Genomic DNA, 26766 nt, shown 5'->3' with positions numbered 1-26766 from the left:
GCGGAATAATTAAAATGTAAATAATTAAAACGGTCCGGAAATTGTCATCAAATCTCGTTATCGAGCTCGTTATCAAAATTCGATAATCTGATATAATTGCGATGCGTGTTTACTAAAACATACCAGGTAGAGTAATAGTAGTGATAGTTGACGAAACAGAGCCGACTGTATCGTGGTAGGCACGTCATTCGTTATCGCGATTAACGTGCTACATTGCCTATAAAACGACTAACGTGTTGTACGATAGCGATCTCTGTTGACGATCGTTGACATCGGTGTTCCCCCGTTCTTGCATTGCGTTGGTGAGATCGATACTTGAATGTTGGTCGGTAAGGTAGAGTTGTCTTCTCGTCGGTTTATTGCTTATTTATTAGGATGAACGAAGGCCTATTCTTTGACTCGTCCTTTAGGAAACAGATCGATAACTCAGTGCTAATCTAGCGAGATGATTTCAAAACCGTAAGAATATGCAGAACCACTATAATAATTAAAAATAATCGAAAATTTATCGCAATAAATTGTAAAAATCTAAAATATCGAAGAAAAATATAACGTCGTATTAAAAGAATTCATAGAGTAAGATATAGGACTATGCACTGAAATCCTTTCGAGGCTGTTTTACCATCAGTCTAAAGCATCGAATGTACATACAACCAACTCATTCGACATTTCGTAGTTCTCGCCATCGCCTCGTAAGCGACGATTTAACATATTCGTCAGTCTTCCAAAACTTTAAACATACTTTTCTAAAAATCAGGAATCCTCAATCCTTATCTGCTATAATACGATTATGACTCAACCGCTAGAAAGAGATTTATAACAGTTTTATTTTTGAATTAGACGATTTATCAGAAACATTCAGTATCTAAGCTATTTATCGAAGTTACTTGGTTGTTATCATTTAGCCATGAATCGAAATGATCTACGAATCCTTGCTGGAATTCTACGAGTTCAGGTGCCCCTGGTTATAGAGTCGAAATGATTTATCGAGCATTCCCTGGTACATTGTGCGTTTGAACGCTTAGGTATGAATCGAAATGATCTACCTCCTGTGTCTAGCAGCGGTTAGGCATAGAATCGGCATGATTTATTGAGCAGCCCCCGTACCTCACGGCCGTACCGTTTTACCTATCTATAGGATCGAAATGACCTGCGTTTGCGGACCATAGTACAACTTCGCCGAGTCTGAATTTCGCGAACAGACTGCTCTTTACATCTAGAACTGGATCTTATCGACTCGGTTAATCAAATTTGTAGAACTATACTGTCGTAATTTTTTTTTCTTTTTTTTTTAATAAAAATCCTAATGAAAATCGTAAGTGATTGGAAGCTATTTTGAATCAAACCGTATCAAAACCAAGAATTAGCGATTCAGGGATAGACGTAAAAGCCACTTTGCCAATTTTCAAACAGCAAAACGAACGGTCAAACCAATTTGATACGATCGCAAATAGCGATCTCGAGCGACGATCGTTCGCATGGAACGTCATTCGATTTCGAGTGGAACGTGGGCTATTTTTGCGAGTATTGCCGCAGGGAATACAACTGGTTCTTTCTATTAATAGTTATGGCGTTATCGTCGTTTTCGCCAGTGTTCTGACTCTAGATAGCATCAAAAGAAAATAGAAGCCCATAAAATACCTCAACTGTCGTTCTCTACTAGAACCTTTCATCTCTGTACAAAACTTATATCTTCGTTTATCATTAATTTTGTCTTCTTCTAAAAAGAACCGTTAACGATTACATAAAAAACGAAAATCTTAATACGTCGATGATTTTTCTTAAATCTCTCTTCCATGAACTTTTCCCACACGTTCGTATGTAAAAAAAAAAGATTTGCAGGAATGGCTAGCGCATCGGAGAATTGGCAAAAGGCTCGACAACAAGCGACGTCATCGTTACAAAGAATTATTAATTGGCTTCGGCCGAATACGTCAGAGCTGACGTCGCCGAATTTAGACGCGTTTGATTCTATTCCAACAGATACTCGTCAGACAGAGCAGTGGCATTTTTCACTCGAGACTCATCACCAATAGGAATTCACGCCCTCGCGTTCTCAAGTGACTCAACTTTGGTATTTCTATGAGTATCGAAAATTAGGAGCGCGCGAATGGTCGACTTTGGGATGGCAGTCGAATAGGTTGGAAATAAATTACAGTGTATATCGATCTTGTTAGCATTTTGAAAGTACATATTTTCTAAGACAGCTTCTTTAAGACGATGTTACATTCATGAATTCACGAGTAAACCTAATCATTTGCATCTGATCTTTATTCATCGTTCAACACTGAAACCATTCTACCTCTTTGACGTTTCATTTTATCAAGAAACATATACATTAGGAATATCTTTCTTTACTTTTTCTATCAAGATCACGATTAGAATCTTGCGTTACAACGCGATTTTCTTTCGAATCGTTGAATTCTGTACGATCCGTTTAATTATAGCATAAAGAATCGCGTGTCGTTGCCGTCGACTTTCTCTCAGGCCGATCATTATTCAGCACGTGCTGCTAAATTTGAACTTTGCCACCGTGGTTGCGTGGCCGCGTGTATTCTTTATCACGAGCGATTGCCCGTGGAAAATCGTCTCCGCGAGAGCGACGCACTTCCGAGCTCTGAATCATCGGATCGTATCTCTACTAATCTGGATTCTGCCACGACAGTTGAACTGTATGGTGCATTATAATCTTGTTTACAATATTCGCAGAAATATCTTCGCGTTGTTAGTAATCGTTGAATAAATTTTTCCATAATCAAACGATAAATATTCGGCGCTGACAAGGTTATTTATAGTATATTAACAGGGCGAAGATAAAGAATAAATAAAAGCAAAAACGCATACAGTAATAACGAAAGAGAACGATCTGTGAGATTTAGTTGTTATTTTTGCGACTAAAAGATAAAAAGAAATCGGAATTCTTTAATATCGTTAAAGAGTAACGCTCGGGTAATCTCTTTCAAGAATATCTAAAAGTTTGAAGAAAAAAGTGAGTTTCAGTTTTGTTCGAGGGCAATGCGCCACTTCTGAGTAAAGATTAAAGAAGACACAGGTTGCCGACTGCTTTGTTTTTAAGAATTCGATCCTCACCTTGTTCTTCTGTCTCCTGGCATGGGAAAATTGCCAAATCGCTTCTTTAGAATTCGCGAAACTTGGGTCAGACGACATTACCGCTTTTCAAATATCAACTGCCAGAATTATGTTCCTAACACGCGAAGGAATATTTAGATTGTATCTAATTTTAACAACGTCTGTTATATCGTAATACAATAGCTGTTACTCAAGCGCAGTCAATATGCTGCCAAAATTTCCAGGTTTAATGACTAACATTAAGTTCGAAATTCGTAGAAACGATATTTCATACCTGATACGTTATTGCGTCAACTTCGTACATGTTCAAAGCAATGCAAAATAATTCTTTATCAATTATTCAATCCATTCCACGTGAACGATGACTTGGAAGCAGTCGTTCAAAGCGTCCAAAAATTTAATACGTAACAAACTTACGTAAACACTGTAACAGCGAATTAACACGAAGCACGGTATACCTATCGCGAAACACGATTCTTCGGCTATCGAATCTTTCGTTAACATCTGGTAGGTACACACTGTGTATTTCTCTCGAAATACGAAGATGGATGAATCTCTTTGACGACAGCCAAAATGTGGCCTATGCAGGCTGGAAATTGTTCAGCGCACATCGCGAAAATTGATCGCGGTCGTTAGAGAAACCGAAACTGTATCGAAGCATAACACGCGAACGAAACAAATGTTCCATCCACGACAATCCCAACGATTCCTCGCGGTTCATCGTGTCACGCGAATTGGCAAGAATTCCATGTGACCTAGTCACGTTCCGTTCATTCGCACGATTAATCGCGAATCTTAAAACCGCTGCTGCTTCTTCTGCTTCTTCGTCTTCTTAGAACCTTAATCGTGTGAAAATCTTCCGTTTCTTTGTTTCGTCGCGACGATTAGGCCCGGAATACGAAAGTAGCGTGTAGACAATAATCATCGTGTACTTAGATTATTAATCACGTCTTCTAGGAAAACTCATTTTTATTTACGAGGAACAGAGATATGGAATATTATTAGGCATGGATTAAAATGTTTCTAGTATTTTTTGCCGGTTTTCATTTTTTTTTAAGTTTTATAAAAATTCTGGTTAATGTTTAGTACGATTAAAGTTTACTAAGATTCTTAGATAATCTATTAATATATCAAGCTCGTGTCATAAGTAGATTGCGGATATTTACGCAAACTCGTCTCTTTGTGAATATAATTTAAACAATGGAAGTTAGGTACATCGTTATTTTATCTACTAATAAATAGCGTTCATAGTATTACATTCTGGATATTTGAATTTTTGCGTTTTTGAACTTCCCATAAATGCGTGAAAATCCTCAGTCATAACTGTACGCAGTCTGTATCGATAGAGGATCGGAAACTACGAATGAAAAACGTAAGATGTAATCACGATACATACAACAATTTTAAAGATAAATAGATTTATTCTTGTATTACGCAACGATAGAAATTCCATGAATTATACGTCCATTCAACCTCACCTTACAAGCACGTCCAACGGATCGTATTGAAAGAGTGGTTACGAAAGTCACGTAGACAGCTCATCGGTGCATCTTGCGTCAAAGTGGTTTCCGTTGACGCGAGCTTCCGGTCATCGCATCTGAAAACGTCCACGAATTTTAATGTCGAACGCGTTCCTATCTATCAATGTTCTGCTGTCTTTTGTAGAAACGCGACGATAGCACGAAACGAGGCCGAGAATGAATTGTACTCTGATGGTATGTGCACCTGGGTTAGGCAAGCCTCTTGACGTCACAATGAACGTTATGCTTGATCCAGGAGGCTCGAATGACGTCATTGTTTCTGTCGAACATAGCTCGAACGAGAATCGTCGATTTGTTTTTGTGGAAATCGGACGGAAATCGAATTAAAATCGTCAATTTCGAGCCATTAGTAATCGGTTTGTTTGATCTTCTGTGCATGGTCTTTTATGTTTGAAAGATAGTTATCTTCTGGTTTCTAGGAATTATAGATTGTAGTTTGAAACACTTTTATAGTTGTTAATAGCGGATTAGTTATTTAGTTAAATATCAAAGAGGAATTGATGCGATAGAACCGGAAATTTATTTACTTACAATCACATCCATCTTCCTAGTGACTACGCAACGCTGGCTATGATACACAAACAATTCACGTTACATTATTTAACTTGGATTACAGCATAAGTAATAATAGTACGAGGATAATATAAAAGAAATATATATATATATATTTCTATATTTTATATATATATATAATGTATAATATGGTAATTCTGAACCAAAAGACTGTGTTCTGAAACTTGTGTTAAATATTTCCATCCTCTGACGTGTAAGATAGCAATAGCTTTTACTGTCCGATACAACAAGGTAACAGTTTATTGTTTGTGGTGATATAATTTATAAACAATCTAGCGTTTAGAGGGAAATAATAATCGTAGTGTTCAATTACTATCGGAAGACAATACCCTGAAGATTCTCCGAGTGAAAATATTTAGAAAGACACAAATCTTTGGTATCTTTAACGTTTCTTTTTATCCTTTGGTAATTTAAAAGCATTGCGACAATTATTTCTCTTCTAATGATATAAATCATCTTAAGTCGAAAGGCAAGACTTTACGATAAAAAAATAAAAAATTAAAACTCTAATAATTATTTCTCTTCTGAAGCTATATTATTTATAATTTGTAGTATAATAGCTAGTAAACTTCGATCAAAATCACTTGGAAAAAGTCAATTAATAGGAAAAGGTAGAAAAAGAAGAATTGAGAATTTCCAAAATCTCTATTTTTGTAAAAAAATGTTAAGAAATATGGAACGCTGTTATTAATTTGCGAATGTGTTTAAAAACACAGTGGTACTTTTTTCATTCATTTCCTTTGTAGTTTCATCGCGTGCCATCGCCGACAGTAAACGTTCGTCATCTTTATTTATAAAAATACAAACCTTGGTTGCAATTAATCGAACAGAGCCTAATAATCACATTTCGTGTCACATGAATTCATGGAAGCCTCCGAGAAGCTAACAACGAGGAAGAGAGGATATGCGATACACGCTTGTCGGCGACCCTGAGAGAGACCGAGTTATTGATTATATGAAAACACCGTAATTTTGCTTTGCTCTTACTCGCAACAGCCTATTATTAAACGCGTATCCTCGAGGCACGCCGAGGGCTTTTGCGGGTACAACGGATCTGATTAAGCGGAATTTTCATGCTCGTTACGCGTGTTGCACGAGCGCAGATCTTAATCTATCCCATGATTCGTCGATTTCTTTCGAACCAGGCCTTGATCCTCTTTCCACGGAACAATTTCCGATCTTTGCTGTCAGATCGATCGACTTCTCATCGCGTAAAGTCTCTATAAGACTTATGTTATTCGATATTGTATGTCATGCAAAACGAAGTAAAATTGGCTAGAGTTTTGCAATATATGTAACGAGTAGGTTATTTATTATCATATTATTTTCGAGTCCTTGCGACTACATATATAGCAAGGTGTTTCTCTGTATATTTTATTACGATACTCGTATCTGAGTATAAGTGTGTCGATCATTCTGTTCCGCGACATAGTCAAACGATGTTGATTCGTTGTCGAAGCAGATCGTTTAGCAATCTGTGTGTACGAAAATTTTGTCGAAATAGCTAACAACGTGTTTGGAGAGGCAATCCAGAGCTGCTAGTTTTTGTTCCAAGCAAATCCGCTAATTGCCAGACGAAAATAGAACTATCGAGCTAAGGAACCGCACTATACGTTGACTACTTCACTCCGCGAACCCGTACAAGTTCCCTTTTGTCTTTAATTGCAACCAGCTAGCCACTTGCTCGGCCCGACACCAATTTTAGCAGACTCTGCTGGGGATCATCTTCGATCGTTAGCAGTTAGACACGTGTTTCGTGAATCCATGATAGAATCAGTTAAGACATTCGTCATCGATTAACAAGCAAAGCGCCCGACACGTTGTGCAGAAAATAGATCGTGGTATTCGCGTACTTTTTTTCGGAGTGAAAAAAGCAAGGAAAAGAAAAGAGAAGAAAAATGTTGCAGTTCGTGTCGCAGAGGCGTTGCAGCATCTCGCGACTCAATTTGTATCTCGACTCGAACGTCGATTAATCGTTGGCTGTGTATAGCCTTTGAGCTAGGTTGCACGCCTCTTTCTGGTTCCTGTGAAGAGACCTGGAATCCCGCCAGATCGGTACCAACCTGCCCGTTGACGACACTATCCCGAATCTAGATTAGTGTGAACGAACTCTGCCCTAAAATTTCGTTCCGCGTTCAGAGCAGCGTGTCTAGGTCTTTCCGTTAGTCGAAACCTCCTTATGGCAATATCGTGCAATATATTTTCAAAGTTATACTTGTCCGAAAATAATTACACGTTTTTTTTACTGCTTCTCAGGATCTTTTGAAATCTGTTTAGAATCATTTTAGTCCAGTTAGAAACGGTCCAGATCAACGAAAGATAGATGTGCAATAGAAGATTTAATACGATTGCACTTCGTCGATGGAGTTGCGGAATTTGAATATCGTTTGTTAAATCGGTATTTCCAGCATTTTATATATTTTTCTATATTACGCGCATAATCCATAGATTTCTACACCCTTGGATTTCTCAAAAGTGTGTAAACATGTGCAGTCTAATCACAGCCAGTATTAAACTAGTCATCTTTGCAAAAATAACTTTGGCTCGCGTTAAACCGTTAATCTTATAAGTGTTAACGTACGCTCTATTGCTTTAGAAAATTCGTTTCTTTGTAAAGGAGGAAACAAAAGAATGCCAGGTATCATCGAACGTTCGTCAGAATTTGTTTTCAATTAAACTTCTTTCAATTTCATTCGCACGGAGCATCAGATACTTAGTCTAAATATTCCCAATCAATTCTTCGAACCCATTGCCTGACTCTCAATGGAAAATAGGTTATCTATAGTCGCAGAAATTTTACAACCCTATAAAACAATATTTGAAATGCACTACACGCAGTCAAGCAGTAGTTACATACGAATAAACACGGGTGAATTATAATTGCAGCCCTTGATTCGCTGTATTTCAAAATGAAACAGCAAATGGGTGGTCCGTGAAGTTTATAGCCGATGATTTAATGCCAATGATCCGCATAGTTGGTAAAATGGCCTGTACATTAGAAACTCGACGAATCGAACTATTTCTTTATCCATTGGCAATTACTCAAATGTCGTATGATTCACGATAAATGTACAAAGCCGAGGAATTTCGTTTCACGATGTTATTAACACGGCGCGAGGGATTTTATTCCAAATTTCGCTTCACTAATTCTTCGATTTACGATTTTCCTTCTTACCATCTTTATCGAATTCCGATATCTTCCTAGTGTGTACTTATTACACCTAACATCGTCGACATTTACATGACATATTTATGTCATAGGTTAGCAGTTACGGATCTAATTTGCATCTACTATGATTATTAGACGATAGAAATGCATGTATGCATATATATCCGGTGTATTTCATCGATAAAGATAAATTATGGATGTATAGACGCGTTGAAAAAAATCTCATCGGTATAAACTATTGACGTATTTGAAGTAAAAAGAAACGCAGTTCATCCGATTCGCATTTTTTCCTCGGCGAAATGTCAAACGAGGTATATGGCTCGAATATACATGTAGAATTTAATCGACGTTTTGTATACCAAGGATGATATTAAGTACGCAGTTCTGATCACAGTAAATCACATATCGTGTCGTCTATTACGTAACAAATACTCGTGTTTAAGCTGTTCGCTATTCAAAGGATTAATTGCTCGCTTTAACAATCGGACACTTGTTAGAAACGTATCACGGACGTCGTTATCGATATCTTACATTTATATTTAGTTATTATTATTATATAATATTATATAATATTTAGTTATTAATTTACGACGTTTTTCTATTGAAATTCATCGGTATTCGATTATTAATTAATTCATAATAATTTCTTCATAGAGATATTAATTACATTTTCCGTAATCTGTATATCTTTTCATACGCGTTTCTATTACTTGCATAGATATTCTTTTCGTTCTCTATCTAATTCGAACTGCAATCTATTGCGCTGATAATATATACGTTGGAAACGTCTGAACGAAGCAATTGCATTTGGGAATTGGAAAGAAGCGGCGTATAGATAAACGAACGATCGTTAAACGGTCTTGCGTCAGATGATTTTCTACGTCCTCGTCGGTCGAAGTGTATCAGTACCGAACGAGAATAACCGTTCAATGTACGGTCGATCTATTTATATGGTCGATCAGCTGCATGGCCTGCCCATAACTCAATAGCGATGGCCTCGACGCGTGTACGGTGTTACGCGTGTTCGTCATTTTGCCTCGCTCGAAACGTACCTTTCGCTGTTTCGAAACGAACTGTCGCTTGTAAACAAGTTATACGATTGACGGAACAGGTGTCCGTCATGGATTGGCGTTGTTACGTACATCGGTTTACAAAAGTATTTAAACAGTCAGCGATTCTTTTGTTACACCGTATACGATCAATGAATCATATCTTGTCGCTGCGAAGGAGTTAATTAAAAATTTGAACTTTTTGGTATTTCTCATTGGAATCGTAAGATAGAGAGGGAATTATAAATGGAGTTTTGCACACGTCTTTGATACAGGAAAAAACCACTTGTTTCGAAGTATCGTGATAAGCACAGTACAAAACAAAGTTGTACAACAATTAATTGAATTGCTCGGAATATGTTTTATCCATTTAAATGTATAGAATGTATGTTGTGTGTGTACACTTAGAAGCACTTTAAAAGATTTCTAACGAGAAACTCGGGTGATACCTTACGGACGACAACTTTCATATCTCGCTTATCGCGACTTACCTCTTATTCTCTCTTCTTTTTCTTTTTTTTTTTATTACTTTATCGTGAGATTCGTTGATTGAAAGGAAACATTGATGTATTTTTTGTATACCTCCAGTGTTTTCATGTAAAGATCGGAAAATGAATCGATCAAAGATAAACGATCGTTTCAGTTTTCCAGAAAACCCTTGAGATTATATAATGCTGTTTGAAAAACTAGTATAACTTCACAGTAAAAAGATTAGTATAGGTTCCCGGTAAAAAGATTAGTATAGGTTCCCAGTAAAAAAATTCTGAGACACGTGGTATTTTAGGAAGCCTTCCTGTGATCACTAAAAACGGACGATCTCGGTTTTTCTCTGATTACCTTTCATTTATCACGAGAATAGGCCAGTCACGTTTCAACGTTAAGTTATCCTCGCGAATCCTTCTTAACCGGAAACCGGACCGCGTTGAACTGTGCTTCGTGGAATTGTTTTCGACTACGACTCGTTTATTTTTGCGCCAAACTCGTTGAGCCACGGGTGTGTTACTTCGCGTTTTACAGCGTCCGGGCAATTCAATGATTCGATTAATGACGTCGGTTCATTATTCATTGTCGAGAATACACCGATTCCACGATTACGTTTCGTGGAACGGTTATTCCGCAATGACCGCGATCGATAGCCACGTATCGATAAAAAAAATTAAAAAATAAAAAAATAAACGCTCGATAACCCAGCCGACTGGAGAGTTCCGGATTATCTGCGACCTATTGAAATTTCTATCAGCCGATCCGCGTGACGGTAGATAAATTTAAATCAGCCTTACGCTCAAGAGATATTTCGAAGAGGTATTTTTCGAGTACTTCGGAAATCGTCTAATCGTTCGATATGGCGACATATCGATTTCTACGTAATGCAAAAGCAATCTCCGATTCCATGATCGTAGTAGAGTGAAATTTCTTAGCCAGGCATTTCAATTTCGTCGTAGTTGCGGTTCGTAGGCCGTCCAATTGAATCTGATTCGCAATATCGGCCTGTTTGGAGAGATTCGAGGCTTCTTCCTTGGCAATTAGACAGTTTGAGGATCATGGTTGTCGTTCCTTGGCGTGCAGGATGCCACGTTACTCGGATTTAATTCGTTTTACGATACGATTGTTCGATCAGATTGATCTTCCATTAATTTTCATAATTATTTACTCGTACGGATTAATACAGAATTGGCCTTTCGATCCTAACGTTTCTTCATCTCATATTCATTAATTATTTTCATTAATCGATCGAGTCAATTATAGATAGAGCAATGTTTTCCCAATATGTTCGATCATATTATATATTCATTCTCATAATAGTTTGATTCATACGTCACTCCAATATTTTAATAAACTTATTAATTCATTTACCTTGGTAATCATCTGCGATCATCAGCTCTTTCATTCGTCTTTATTTTTACAACGATTCTCTATGAATGGAATCAATTAATCAAATCGTAATTTACGTAATTGATCGATTCATATATTTTCATAATCGTCTGTGACCACGTACATTAATAAATATAATTGTCAGGTCTCTCGTTTCATTCGAACATTTCCTCGACTCTTTCGTTTATCTTCACTGGTTTGCCAGTGACTGGTCTAAATTATAATTAAACATAATTAACCGGTCGAACCGTGCACTTTATTAATTTTCTTGCTCCTTTCGTTAGATCTTGAAACTCATTGAAGCTTTTAATGCCTGGACGTCGCCTAATAAGCGATATACAGGCGACTGCAGTTTCTTAACACGATCGCCGGCCTTTAAGTTAGTTACAAATTCCCGTTTTGTTCTCTCGGTGTCATCGGCCTCGCTAGGTGCTATAGACGATGAACTTGCTTTACTTCTTTCAGTCTCGCGGCTATAAATTGTCCAGTTTGTTCGCCCCGAAGCTCGAAACGCCGGCTTTCGACACACTTACCGCGAATAAACCGGCGATTCTATAGAACGAGTTCCTTATCGCGAAGCGCGCGAGCTTCATCGAAAATTAATCACGCGGCTCCTCGTTGCCTGTTTGTTACTTTTTCCCTGTTTTTTCTTCTTCTTCTTTTTCTTCTTCTTCAAAGGGAATTCTGCAATTGAGACGGTTGGATGAGGATGCCTTTTCAAAGAGCCGTGACAGTTACTTTGAAGGCAAAAGATAGCACGGAATGAAATAAATATTAAGAAAGAAGAAAGTAAGAAACATAAAGAAGAGAAGTGACGCGCGAAATAATTCTCTGGAGAAAGAATACTTGTTACTTTGTTAATTTTGTTCGGCCGTCTTAAGACACGGGAAAGCATTTTTTTCTTTTCTTACGTATCCAGCAACGATAAACAAATAAATTTTCACCGAGGGAGAACTTTCACGAAACAAACGGTTCATCGATATTCCAAGCAGCACGCTTAAAGCAACCTCATCAACTGTCCGTGTTATTGGTCACGAAAGCGAGCCTCGATTCCTTCTCGGACGACGAGCTGTACACTTTCGATATCGAAGACTCGGCCGCCTCATTAGCATCCAAATCATTGAAATAAGGTAATTAGGACACCCAGTAGCCTCAAATATTTGAAACATATATATATATAAAAAAAAAAAGAAGAAAAAAAGAAAGGCAAAGAATCGGATTTGGATCGTTCCATCGCGCGTTTCTTCTAAATCTTCGTGTTTTTTCCTGTCGATGAAAAAAGTGATGTCACCCGAGAGGAATATTCAACGTCATCCTTATTTTCCCGAAGATAGAATTGCCTTTTTAAACTCGTGACGGTGTTTTGAACGCAGAACACAGGTTTCACGTGCGATTTCTGTGCTGTTGCTCGCCTGTTATCTGCTTATTACGGCTAAATATAGCGGGTGCTCTAACCAGTGTTCAAACACCAGCGATATATCAATGCGCCCGCGACTTTGTGGCGCTCGAAACAATTTACACTGGTTTTTGGAACGTTCTAAATATTATTTCCATGTATATTTTAACAGAGATTATGTTCGTACTTTAGAGTCTTAAGAAAACAACGCTGGTTACGTTAAAATGATTGACATTCATGAGGATATTGGAGTGTCGGAATATCATCCTATTGGCCAATCGTATTAAAGTGGTTTATATTTAAAAAAGAATTCTTTCCTGTCTTATCTCGAGATCGAACATTGAACAGATTACGTTCGTTCGTCGAAAATTTATTTCAAAATCCCTGACCCTGTTAATCCCGCTAATTAAAGAACTACAGCTTTTTGTCCTTTGCACTTGTCTCTGTTACTTTCTAAATTCTTTTATATCACGAAGAACTCTACTCTTTGATCGTTCGTAAAACTTATTTAATATCGAAAAAACGAACCTTCGACCGAAGTCAACTTATCTTCGATTACCAATAACTAGAGCTAATCTAACTTCTATTATTGATAGCTTGAGTCAACTCAACTTTAATTAATAACAATCAAAATAAAAACCAAAGTTCTTTGGATCGTACTCGCCGCTAGATAATTTCTTCGATTTGTGGCAGATATGAAAAAATCGTTTCGTGGAAAATTTTCTGGAAACTTTGTCGTAAGAGCTTGAAGAAAGCAGTGACGCAGGAGGAGTACGATAGCAACACGACTTTCGTGAGATTTGTTCTCGTTTCGACTATATACGTCGACGCGACAAAACGATGTTCGTTATCTTCGTATCTTCGATCGGGATTCACAAATTATTCATCATCAGTCTATGCGTCTAACGCGCCAGCTCCATTACCAACGTCGACGTTAACGACTCCATCGAAATATCATTCTTTTTATTGTCCGGCTTTCCGTCGTTTAAACAATAAACATTTTATTACTTTTTGTACCAACAGTTTTTTTACGATCGACACGGTATCATTTCCTTTAACGAATCATTCCACTTCCGTGGCGTTTTTACAGGTAGTAAAGACGCACATACAGCCTTAAGAATAACCGTTTCATCGTGTTCAGCCTTAAATAAAACAAAGCCCGGATCATACGAACCGCTTTTCCTAGAGTCATAAAATTGACACTCGCAATAGAATATTCCTTGCTTCGTAGCGAATTTCTTACATCGTTCAACTTTTATGACGTTTTCTTTTTAGTTATCTAAATTGGATATTTAAAAACGTATTTCGTTTACTCGTAGCATTCTTTCCAAGGTATTTTTTATATCAATATTTTGTATCTTCTTGCACAACTGAACTAATATCGTTGGTGAAATTTTACGAATAACAAGCTTCGCGTTACAATCGAATTCTATAAGTTAAAAATCATCCGATTGACACGCGAGTTCGTAATCTATCGCTTCTAATCTGCCAGTTCACTCATGTTATTACTTGCTAAAGTATTACGTAATCTTCCGTTCTGCAATTACAATTGTTTTCTTACTTTCGTTCCAAATAAACAAGTCACCTGATATCACCTTCGTATATGTCGATATTTATCATATTCGGATTACAGCGAGAACTTTGGATGAACGAAACGAAATTCTCGCGACTATCGCGATACGAAATGCAGCAGAGGCGTCTACTAATTAATACCACGATCGAGGAACTAAAACGTCGTCATCGAGGTGAAACCGCGGATAAAACCGAGATCGCTGCAAAGTAACGATAGCACCTTAACCTTTGATTACGCTTCGTCTGGCGCACAACTCCACGCTGAGATTGTGGTGTATTCGTTTGCTCATTCCGCTCTCCCTCTACGATGAAATAATCTTCGAGACAAATACAGAGCGTTTCTCGTAGGAGAAGATTTTTAAACGCGCTATCAGCTTGGTCGAGCTATCTGATCGCCGTCGTTTCTTCGTTAGTTTTTACCTGATTTAAGCGATATTATATCGGTCGTTATTTTTCAAAAACGTACGTTGCGGCAAATCGTGGTAAAAAACGCGAGCTCGATAGTTGTTTATCTACAGCTTGTTTTCTCTTCTTGCTATTTATATATCTTATTTACAATTCTTATTGATATACAATAATTTCATTTGCGCCTGTTTGTATTCGGAATACCTCAGAATTTGCTAAATGATTCTGTCCTCGTTGGAATCGAGTTTTTATAGGAATTTCAATTTCTGCTGGTAGAAAGTGTTTGCTTATTCTGTGTGTAATCTTTTTAGATGTCTTACGTGGTACTCTATTTTATTTATGTTGTTAATTTACGCTACTTTAAATTCCATGCAGTAGGTGCGAATAAACTGCCGGTGGACAATTACGTAACAGACGGTTTCAGTTCGGTGTTCGCGCATCTGTGAAATATCTGAATTATAAAAATATTACGCCGTTAAACGATTAGTTCGAGTTGATAAATAAGGAAGAAATTCGCCGGAGCTAAGAGCATAACCATGGTTTTTATGCTGCGTGTAATTTATGTAATTAGATTTCCGTTTTAATTCATGTAATTAGAGATAAGAAATAAAAAGAAGTTTGTTTAGTGTAGCTGTTTAGAGAAGAAGTAAGGACAAAGAGGATGATAGGAATAATTCCAAGTAAGAATCACGTTGTAATGCTCGGTAGATGAATCAAATCTCTATTTAAATTCTATTTCTTTCGCTATATTCGTGAAAATATGAATCGGCGTGGACATCCGTAATCCGATATTATTTTCAACAGTCGCTTGTTATATTTCTAAGTTTTCAATTCCCCTTTTACGTATCGCGAACAGATTACTTCTAATTTATCACTTAGAAAATTCTGTTTACTCGCGAGATATCGCTATCTTTCTTCCAGAGGAATATCGTGATCGTTATCATACGATATGTACGAGAAATATTATGTTATGGTTATGAGAAATATTCTTTCTCGAGATAACAAAGTCTGTACCAAAAAGCACGCAAAACACGATTACAAACGACGACTTGCCAATAAACAACAGCAGGTTGTAAAACTACTCGAGTAGACGGAAAGATTCAGAGAAGAGTGGCGGTCAGCGTGATTGCTCATCAGCCGCGAAATTCTACTTTGCAAAACTGGCACGTTCTATTTAATCCAACGTAACGTTCGTCATTGACGACACGATCTACTATAAATAGATTTTATCATGAATAATCCTCTGGTGTCACGCATAGTCATGACGAGTTTACTGCTGTACGCGAATGAAATATATCGCAGGCCACTTTGTTCCATGACAAATTCGTTACAGAGTCCAAGCTTTGCTCTTCGTTCGAGAGACTGCAGACGGTCATTAATAAGCGACCATCGAATCTTCGTTGATCCATTTTACGTGGTCGAATGGCTTCACGGCTTTGCAACTCGTTAGGGAAATATGGGTCAGTATGGATACATATTTCGTATTTAGGCTACGAATATGCTACCGTTTATGAGCATCCGGACGTTTCCATCGATATTGCAATAAAGGTATTTGAATTTAACCGGCGCGTACGAGTTAATGACGAATTAATAATCACAGGCAGAACTTATTACCTTCCGAATCGTCTATCGAGTTATAAATTTCAATTATACGTAGAATTCTATGAAATATCGCCTTTGCACTCTGAAGTGAAAAGTTTGTCTGATTAGAAATTTTTGCACGTTACTTTATATATCGTTTGGTACTGAAATACCCCGTTTGCGTTAATTCCGTAGCTAAAATACATTTTATCAAAAATATGCCGATATCCCGATACTTTTGAAGGATAGCGTATTTAGTAAATGATCGTCAGATAAATATTTAAATCCGTATTACGTCGATTTCGTGGGTTTAATCGATTAACGAACGACCGACTCGAAGCTGATCCTGTAATCCGCGTTAATGCAGATGTTAATTATCTTATCTGCTTCCGGAATTAAATAAGGTCTTGATCAAGCGGAAAACACGCGGATGCGATAGAAAAAGATTTTCGAGAATCGAGGGATAAAAAAGAAAAAAGGTGACTTTGATACGTTGAGTCGAGATTAAGAAATACTTGTGCTCGAAAAATACTTTACTTTCCTATTTTAGCGCAAGATTGTGTTTTGCGGGGTACGTCGAGTTGTCGCGGTTTTAAACCTGTTATGCTAAAAATAAAATCGTTCGAATCTCAAGAACAGCGAGAGAAACAACAAACGTAACGTAAGTCGATGGAAGAGCAGCTGAACTAAATAGAGAGACCGGTAAAAGCTTTCAGATCTAACGCTATCGAGTATTTCTCGCTAAACTTTCGAAAAATCCAAAGAGTCTAGCGTTAGACTCGTTGGTACTCGATCTAAACGAACCAATCTAAAAAAAGACATTAACCTAAAAGAAGGAATCTACCTTAAAAGACACAGAATTTTACGTTAGCCGTCAAAGAGACGATACTCGACCTAATTTCGATCTAAAGTGCATCACTCAACCTAAAAGCCAATATTCGGTATAGACTTGGCTGAAGAGACAACGCTCAACCTAAATTCGCCCTAAAATAATAAGAAATTGTACGGTAGCGTTGGAAGAGCAGCAGTCAGGAAAGTCGAAAAGCGGCCAGGCACCGTTTATCGCTAGCTCTCGCGGCTCGTATCTGTTATACGTTGTACAACGCTCGCTCCCCCCTCCGCGACGCTCGGCGTCTTCCTCCCCCCCTCCGGGAAGCTGATTCTTCCGCGGGTAATGGCGATTGGCGACGCGTTCGGTTTAGTCGCGTGCCGAGACGCCGTGGAACGAGAACGTTTCTGGCGAGCTGGCTACGTGGAACGCGAGCGATACGCAGCGATACAAATCGGCCAGGTCTCGGATCGTCGCGTGATCTCGACACGTAAAGCCAGTTCGTTTCGTCAACCTGAGAACGCGCTACGATTAACCGCGCGATTCTCACCCCGTCGTCTTCTATCTCTACCGAAGTACCATATTAGCCGAAAGTGTTGGAGGAAAGTTTGTGAGTTGTGATCCGATCGTGCGGTTTGAAAGTTGTACGTTCCCAAAGTGGAAGAGGACCGTTTGATTAAGATTTCCACTAAGAAGACTCGATAAGAGGAATCTTCAAGTTGATTTACACGTTATACGTTCGACCAAAGATTCACACGCGCTGTGACTCGTTTTTATCCTTCGTGAGTATTATTTGGTGATAGCAAGCGGTTAGAACCGATCCGAAACCAACGAAATAGACTGATCACTCGACAAGGAGAAATTACATCTCCGCGTAACTCGGTAGTCTGAAGCAAGCGAGACGATCGATGCTCAACCTGAGCTATTATAACGATATACGTGCCAACGAATCTCCTCGAGTCTTCCAGTAACGATTCTACCCAAATAAATCTGCTAAAATCGCCAAAGATCGTTGAACGCTCGGTGAGAGAAAATCCGAGTCTTGGAAGATCTTCGAAAGGGAACCTTATCCGGAGACAAGCAACAATATCTGTACGTTACAAGGTGTCCAAAGGAGACTCGCTGAGCATTCCAAAGGATACGTGTCATCGGTGGAAGCAATCTGTCGTTCGTGCACACCGATCGATGTTACGTCGTTCGATTAAATCGTCGGAGACGGTGGTCGGTCTTGAACCTTGTCCTCCTGTCTCACAAATCGGCTCGGACGGAAAACGAACAATGATCGCGTGATCACGACACGTAAGCTAGATCGCGGAGTTATTGACGATTCGTGGCACGCGCGAATTCGTGTACGACCCGGTGTGTAGGCTCGTGCGTTTCAACGCGGCATTCCCGTGTGCTGAATGGCGATCGTGTGAGTCGCCCCGAATTACCTGGTTTGGCCAGCTTCTTGTCGGAAGCATGATAAAGACAGGCAGTGAGATCAGCGTGGAAAATCGTTTATTTGGCATAGTTACGATGACCCACGCCGTGCACCTTGACACGGTGTTAATATTAGTTGTTGGTGACCTTCCAAGTAGTTTCAGACTCTTGGAATATTTGTAAACTATACGATTATAGACTAGATGCGTCAAGCTTCTGTCGCACTGAGATATTTATCGAAAACGGACGGGTAAACCAGAGTATTTTTTACCAAGAAAAAATTCACACGATCAAGTGTTCTTTCTTTTTCGGTGGATTTTTTTTTAAGTGAATTTTGTAAAGTGTAATGGCGCCAGCTGCCGCGCTAGACTGGTCAGAACCTTGCCAGCATTGGCGTTATCCGAAATTCTGTCCGTCTGGACAGCAGAAGCATGAAAGGGCGAAGAGCGCGATGGAACTGAGCAGCAAGGAGGCGAACACAGCGTACAAAAAGTTCTGCAAGTTCCTGCGCCGGCTGAAGAACAGGAAACGTAAGTTGCTCGTCTGGAGGGCGAAGGATGATCGTTGTTCTGGCAGTGGGAATCGGGTTTGTTAGCGCATAGTCGCGCGAGAATCGCGAAATAATATTTCGCGTCCAAGTTTCCCGCTTTCGAGAAAATGTTTCTCCGTGAAATTTCTCTGAGTTCTCTTTCACAGCTCCTTTTTCGAATTTCTTGATAAAAATTGATAAAAAGAAATTCGCTCTTCGAGGTTCGATATTTCCAAGTAGAACATATTGGAAACGTTGGCGCAGTGATAGTAGCAGATCTCTTATTCCACGGAAAATAGGGCAAATCGTAGGGGACGATAGTAACAGTTCGACTTGAGACTTCGTTTATGCAAAAGCTATTACATTTGCGACAAAAGTTTTTATACGAACTGTATTTGTAAGTTCGAGATTTGAAAATTGTAATTACATCGTCTTCTTGCCCGGTCGTCGGTGGATTTTTCGTCTTATAAAAATTACCAAAAATTTGTCGAATTTAAAGTTTCTAGTTGAAACATCTTTGGATTCTTCGGTTATTGCGTGTACGGTGCTCGCTTCGTAAAAATTGACAAAAACTTGTAATTGGAGAGTAGAAGAGAGATTTTAAATCAGAATGCTCTTCAGCAGCTGTTCTAAACGTTGGAGTAACCTCAATTTTATCTGGATTATTAAAATCCGCTAATTAGCCTTGAAATCATCATCGATCATTGACTTTGACGATCCGTAGGCGTAATATATTCTCTGTTTCTACCAAGTTTGACTGCTTTTTAATCTCGGCGTGTACACTGTACTCGGAATATTTTAAAGTATAATGAACCCAGACATTATCGATAAATTATTCAACACTGGATTATTCTTGCTTTTCAAACATGTCAGTCGCCTCGAGACGAGTTGTGTTATTTCTGACTTTCGATGGAACGAGATGCATCTTAACAATCTCCAGTTCCATCTTCTATTTGTTTCGATTAATTCACAAATATATCGCAAAGCAGACATTTTGAAATTTGAAATGCTATGTAGTATTTTTCGTCATACTGCAAAGTACCTATTTTCTAGAGAAGAAAAATCATAATAACTCGTATGTAGAACCTTGTCATTTTTGCAATAATTTTCTGTTTCGTTAATTTTCCGCTCCCAATTCTTGCGAAGATTTCTACCCATTGATCCTCGAATCTCGATTTTATCGAGAAAATTATGACTGAAACGAGGATGACGCAAAAAGCTACAACGCGATGACGCTTATGAATTTGTTTATTAAACAAAACATCTAGTCGCGTTTTTAAAAAGCCATCTGCCATTTGAGCGGGAAAGGTTAGAAACACAAGACAGATGAGTAAAGAAAGAAAAACTGTTCGACGAGAAGTAATACACCGACCCACTGACATTTATCCCTTGTTATTCGTATTTATTTTAGTTACACACATCGACCCACGGGAATTATTTTTTCATACATCAAAAGCTGGCTACGTCGGCTTGACACGTTGCGGCAAAAAAAAGGGGGCAAAAAAGGAAAAAGAAAAAAAGAAAAGGTGAAATAAAAATGATAAAGAGATTTTTTGCTTGCCGGGATGCTCGATGTGTGTAACCGATCGATCCTTTTCTTCTTCGTCGCGTACCAGAGGCTGCCAACCTTTGCAAAATTGAAATTTCTTCCTACTGTTGAATATTTAATTCCGTCGCAAGCTCTTTCTTTGTATAAAACTGTAGAACGTGATATCTAACGTTCAACCACGTAGAATAAAATCAGAAGAACAAAACCACACGCGTCCCTTGCGCTGAATAACGTATCATATATGAAACATGCTCTCGCGCGAGGATAACCGACGAGCTTTGCTTTAAAATCGAGACTTTCTGTGTCGATGATGTTTTCTATAACCCTTGAAATACTTGTACAATCGATAGAACGTGCTGCGAATTATTCGATCGATCCAAGTGCATAGTAAGTAACACCTTTGATGCAAAGCGAAGGAGACAATACTTGTTGCGAAAGCGTTGCCTAACGTCGTTTATAAGTAGTGGATAAACACCGATGCAGATCTAAAGTCGCGTGAAACGTGCGTTTGGTGTGCAAATCGGATTTTGCACGATCGCAAATTTCGTCGACGTTGCTTCTGAGATTTCATGCGATAAGAGATCGAAACCTGCGAATAAAGTGCAGTTTTAACACCTTGACGCGCCAATATTGCACCGATGTTTGATGTTTCAGAAGTTTTTGAAATATTCAAGTTGCTACTTCGAAACTCGTTATTTCGATAAATAGATCCGAGATTTTTTCATACAAAATAAGCCTACGATCTTTCGTTTCAAAGCAAACGATAAAGTTCGGAACAGTACTCGGAAAATTTCTTCGCTGAAAATACTTCGAACGAATCTGAAGAGAATTTGAACGCAAATAGATCGAGGCAGGTCGGAAAATTTATTGTCAGATCATCTTTTGTCGTAACCAATATCGGGCTGGTATATTGTCGAGAGTTAATAATTACTTACCGCGAGCTTTTTTTCGATTCGTAACACCGACTAGCGCGAACTCGGTTCATCAGCGGAAATCTGCGTGTCAAAGAAAACGCGATTATTCTACCCCATGATCCTGCAATCGCTTTAGACGATGCACCGTTGAGCCAAAGGCTGTGCATCGTCTGGTTGGCCGCAAAATGTCACACGGTTGCCAGTCCCGTGCGATACGGCCAGGAAAAAGGTCGTGAATCCTCTGATGCGCGCGTAACGCGGTAAAAGGGAGGCTGACGTGCATCCGGATCCTTGGGTTGCACTTTTTGTCGCACGCTGGATTTAGCCGGCTCCGATCCAAGCGGCACTTTTGCCAGAGATCGCTGCCGGTTGACCCACTTCTTTCGTCTCCCGCGTGTCCCTAAGGATCCTCCAATAAAAACTAGGCAATAGTAATTGCCCAACTATTTCAGGGAACTATATCCCCGAAAAAAAATTCAAGATCGAATATATTGCTGATACTTGCACATTACTTCGTAGAGCCGAGTATAAAAATTAAAACGATTTAAAGGTAATATATTGTAATATATTTGTTAGAAACAGGTGTGTTACTAGGAACAGGCGTGTAACAGGAAATAACTATACTTTCTATGATATTTAATAACATTTAACGATATTAAAACCTAATTAGAGACAAAGTTCCAAGTTCTTTTGTACATGCAGCGTTCTAATTTAATTGTCAAAAGATACGAAAATTGTAATCTTCGCATGGTTCTCGTAATTCCAAGTCTAAAGGTTCTACTTCTAAAGGCGTATTATTGTTCAGTTCTTCGTTATTCTTTCTTGTAATATCTTCTAAGTTCGATTCGCGTGAAATGTTGCGCGGACAGGTGCTGAACGATGCAGTTCAGGATTTTGATGTACGAGCTGTCGCTATTTTCGAGCGTTAGTAATGTTTCGCACCTCGACTTGGCACTTTTCGATCAGCTGGTTCGCGAGATGGAACTTCACAGTCTAATTAGGAGTTTGCTCCCACTTCGAAATAACCGTGGCTCTTTTGCGAATTTCAGAGATACGTTTCCTACGTTTCCTTAGAACCAAGGTTAGCATATATCTGTCTCAAGGCCTTTAAAATTCTGTTGACGCGACTAATCTTGCATCAGCTTCTGGATACTTCGACTATATTTTAAATCATGGTACTTGAGATATTTTCGGCCATCGTAGATCCGACATAAACATTCGAGAAAAATACAAATTTTATATAAAGCGTATAGAATTTGGAATATGTTTATTTTAGTGGAATTGTCTTTCTTTTTTGGTGTACTACTTCTTAGAAATTGGGACAGTAAATGCTTTTCATTGTATTAGGTTGTCTGAAAAGTTTCTTTCATTTTACGAGGAAATGATAGACGCGCAATAAATAAATCGTTTTTTGTTTTATATTATTTTGTCGAATTACGTACGATCCATTTTGTTCCGTTCTGAGATAAACACCGCGACGTTTCACAGACTTGGTTTCACGTTTCTATGAAGGTGCATTGTTGTAAAAGACACGTTTGCGAAAGAGAGACATTTTTCGGACAACCTAATACATTTGGAGAAAATCAAGGACATTCTATGTATTCCGCTTAAACAATCTTCGATCTATAAATTATTTGAACAAGAAAACTACGACAGTTTCGTTTCAAGATTTTTGCAGTTCAAGAATTGATAATCCTTGTAAATTTGAAACAATGCGATTAATTTCTTCGATTAAAGACACCATATACATACATATTTTGACGAAATTACGCGCGATTAAAGATTAATCCAGGAAACCAACACTTTCTATGCATCAACCTAACGATATTCCAAAGGTCACCATTTCCTCTACAATCTCGTACGCCTCGCATTCCCTAGGAAATTACCAAAATCGTTCAACCTGAAATTTCTCCAACGATAGTCGACCGACGTCCTATTCGCCTTGAAACTGTTCGCAAACTGTTAAAGAAACAAATCACAAATGCGCCCAGTTCTCTGCCGGTTCGCGTTACTCTGCATTGAAACTTGGAAATACTCTGCGTGAAGAGGGAAAGAGGTGACGATACGGAAGAGGAAAAGGTTAACCGAAGGGAAAGATGTTGGCGAAATGTCAAGAAGTAAATCGTGGCCCACGTGGCATGTTATCGTTGGCTGCGCCTGTTTCGATTCATCCGACGACGATAAACGCGATCGCGAGACATCAACCGGGTTTCCGGTACGGTCGTGCGAATTTTCGGGCCCGGTCGCGTTACAACGCTTGAATTATGCGGCGCGTGGTTATTTTCAGCCGCGGTTCAATGAGAAAACCGGTCTGTAAACGCGGCCCTCGCATTATCCTACGTCGCATCTTATCAAGGTTATACCTCTCACGCGCCTGCTGCTATCGAGCAATAGAATAGAATCGCGAACCGTGTAAGAATCCAACCGGTGTAAACTGTAACAGCGTTTTAGTTTTCCTTTCTTCTAGGTGTTAAGCAGGACAAGGGTAAAGGGTGTTTGTTTTTATCGATTACGTTCGTTGGTCCATCTCGTTTTTTGATTTACGATAACCTTTAAATTCGAAGGTCCTTTAAATCCTATGAGCGATCTTTTCGTAGTTAAAGTAATAATTTGAAGTTTTCAAGAATCGAACATTAATTAACTCTGCGCGGTTCAAGAACTTTGGCGCTCTGTCGCATAATTATTTATCGACTAACAATATCAACGTATTGACTAGTTATAGGTTATAGATTTCTCTTCTTCTCTTCAGCTTTCACGTACAAAGGATTAAGATTGCAAGAGCTCTCGTATCTCTGTACAACCTTGCTACCCTTACGTTTCTAAAATGTAGCCATCCTTTTCTGACTATAAATATTTTTTAACAAAATCGTCGGTAGACTTCTTCTTAAAAGAATGTACAGGAATAAACACGGTGTTTTTTTTTATCGACGATGAAAGCTTGCAGATGTTGCCACCAGTGTAGAAACGTATAGGGAAATCTCGCCGTAAAAACGTTAGAGAATTTCTATGGTAAACACTAATTTTCATAGATCTCCCCTCTAATTCTAGATGATTGTACGACCTTGGCGGATATAAAGCAAGAGGAAGCAGTGATTTCACTGATCTCCGTTCTTATTTCTTCGTTAACTGCTCGCGAACTTCCTTCGAGTTACAAAACACTACGCTTCTTTTAATAGCCTCTTTTTTTTTTATCATCTTATGAACTAACGGCTGCTACGATAACCTCGCTTTCTATCGAAGATCTTGCAATATTTCTCAAGATCTCAAGGTTACATGGTCTTCTTTTGGTGAAACAAACGGATAGATAAAAAGAACAACAAGACGAATTCGATCATACCATAATGCTATATCCTCCGATTTTATTGCAAATTTAACGTTGCCTTTATAACGTTGTGTTTTACGCAGACTTTCAAACATTTTCTTATTACGTCCCTCGATAAAACTGTACGAAAAATAATACAGTAAATTTTTAATAATCTCGACATCTCCAAATTCATCGTATCGATGCTTTTCATCGTCTATCGTCGAAGTAGATGGTAAATATTTTGGATCTCGGCTCAAGGTTTTTTTGTTTTTCTTTTTTTTTTTTTTTGCTGTATGCAACGACTCTGTATGTTTTCAACGAACATTGCTTCAATTCTTATTCGTCGAACGATACAGCTCTATGGTTGGGCGTTACAAGCGTAACGAATGGTTAACGACGAGGTTAAAGCGCGAAAATTCTCGGCAAGATTGTTTCGTCTTCGAACAGGGAGCAGTCGTTTTCGATGCTGACTTTTCCGCAATAAAACCGAATGGACGATCGCGCTATTTCGGATCGTCGCGCTATTTTCACGACGACGAGGCTATTTCGACTGTGTGCTGCGACTCCTTCGATGTTGTGTTGTACATTCTTTCGTGTCTGGCCCCTTGTTGATGCTCCTCGAAATCGTTTTCAAGTTTGAGGCCGCGCAGGATGTTGTTCGGCTCGAAAACGATGCATCGAAAATCGATACAATGGGAATAGTGGAACAGGATTCTAGAATTTCTTTTTTAAGTAGGATTTTATACTGTTTACGGCGATTAACTCGAAAACAAGAGCAATGAAACAAAATGACGATCATTTCAATTGATAAGATTCCGACGAATTCATAGTTTACGTTAATCGTTATTGCTGTAATTGAAATATTTCTATTTCGTGCTTAAATTATAGTCGAATAAATCGTAACTGTATCGCTTTATAACTTTCAAATTCCTGGCGCATTTTCTTCGATCTACTTCATCTTTCTATAAATTTCCTTCCATTTTCTAGCTACGCGTATTATATTGGGTTGGCAACTAAGTGATCGCGGATTTTGTCAATACCACCTAATGGCAAAATCCGCGATCACTTAGTTGCCAACTCAATACATCTAGTCCACTAAGTATTAACACGTTGACTTCAATTTGAAGTTCATTGACTGTGATTCTTGCTTATTGTTCATTCCCACATGACACGTAGTTTAGCTTTCGAAAAATGTTGGAAAAATATGACGATATTCTCTTGAAAAAGTACTTTTTCTAAACTCACGTAATCAAAGTTGAATATGAACGAATGGAATATGAATTTCATGAAATAATTGTCGTTTCATAATGGATTATCTACTGATGTTTTGTTAGAAATTCATCGACGATTCTCATACTTTTGAACGCGGATACGCAACATACGTTTATTAAAAAATAAAATTCTTCAATCATTTTATAAAATATCGAAAATCTCCTCGAACGGGATTGTTTACAGAGTTTAAATCATTCGATTAATTTGCTGGTACGAGCAGCCTCGCGTGAACTTACGTAGCAGTCAACGTGTTGAACAATCATAACTGTTTCATAAAATTCTTTGAATAACAAAACCTTCAAAAATTATAGCACCGAGCATGAGTCCATTGCTTCGTAGAATCGATTTACTATTTCATCTTTTCCTTATTTTTCTTTTTCTTTCTTTTTCCTTTTTTTTTTTATACGACTCCAAATCGTTACTATACCTTCTTACTTTCTACTTGTACTTTACCATTCTGGTTTTCGATTGTTTCTATGGGCGGTGTGATGTATAATGCAGATAGAGATGGCAACAAAGTCACAACCGTGGTGGCTACACCTGGTGCTGGTCCAGATCGTCCCCAAGAGATCTCCTATACAGACACTAAAGTAATCGGTAACGGCAGCTTCGGCGTTGTATACCTAGCGAAACTATGTGACACGGAAGAACTGGTCGCCATCAAAAAAGTTCTCCAAGACAAACGATTTAAGGTAAGAG

At 38.5% G+C, this 26766-nt stretch overlaps 1 protein-coding gene across 10 annotated transcripts in view; it reads left to right on the top strand.

The window, feature by feature from the left end:
- LOC126866102 (protein kinase shaggy-like) overlaps nucleotides 1-26766 on the top strand; it is a 62021-nt gene that overhangs the window by 23178 nt on the left and 12077 nt on the right. For 7 of the 10 annotated variants that reach the window (XM_050619255.1, XM_050619254.1, XM_050619257.1 and 4 more), the window contains one exon: nucleotides 26569-26759. In XM_050619255.1, the coding sequence (XP_050475212.1) occupies nucleotides 26569-26759 (191 nt within the window). Of the gene's footprint in view, nucleotides 1-17865; nucleotides 19030-26548; nucleotides 26760-26766 lie in introns of those variants that run through there. The other 3 variants (XM_050619253.1, XM_050619250.1, XM_050619252.1) reach the window with 2 other exon arrangements.

This window comes from Bombus huntii, chromosome 5 (assembly GCF_024542735.1).
Source record: "Bombus huntii isolate Logan2020A chromosome 5, iyBomHunt1.1, whole genome shotgun sequence".
NCBI lineage: Eukaryota > Metazoa > Arthropoda > Insecta > Hymenoptera > Apidae > Bombus > Bombus huntii.
This window is presented reverse-complemented; position numbering and strand designations above follow the sequence as displayed.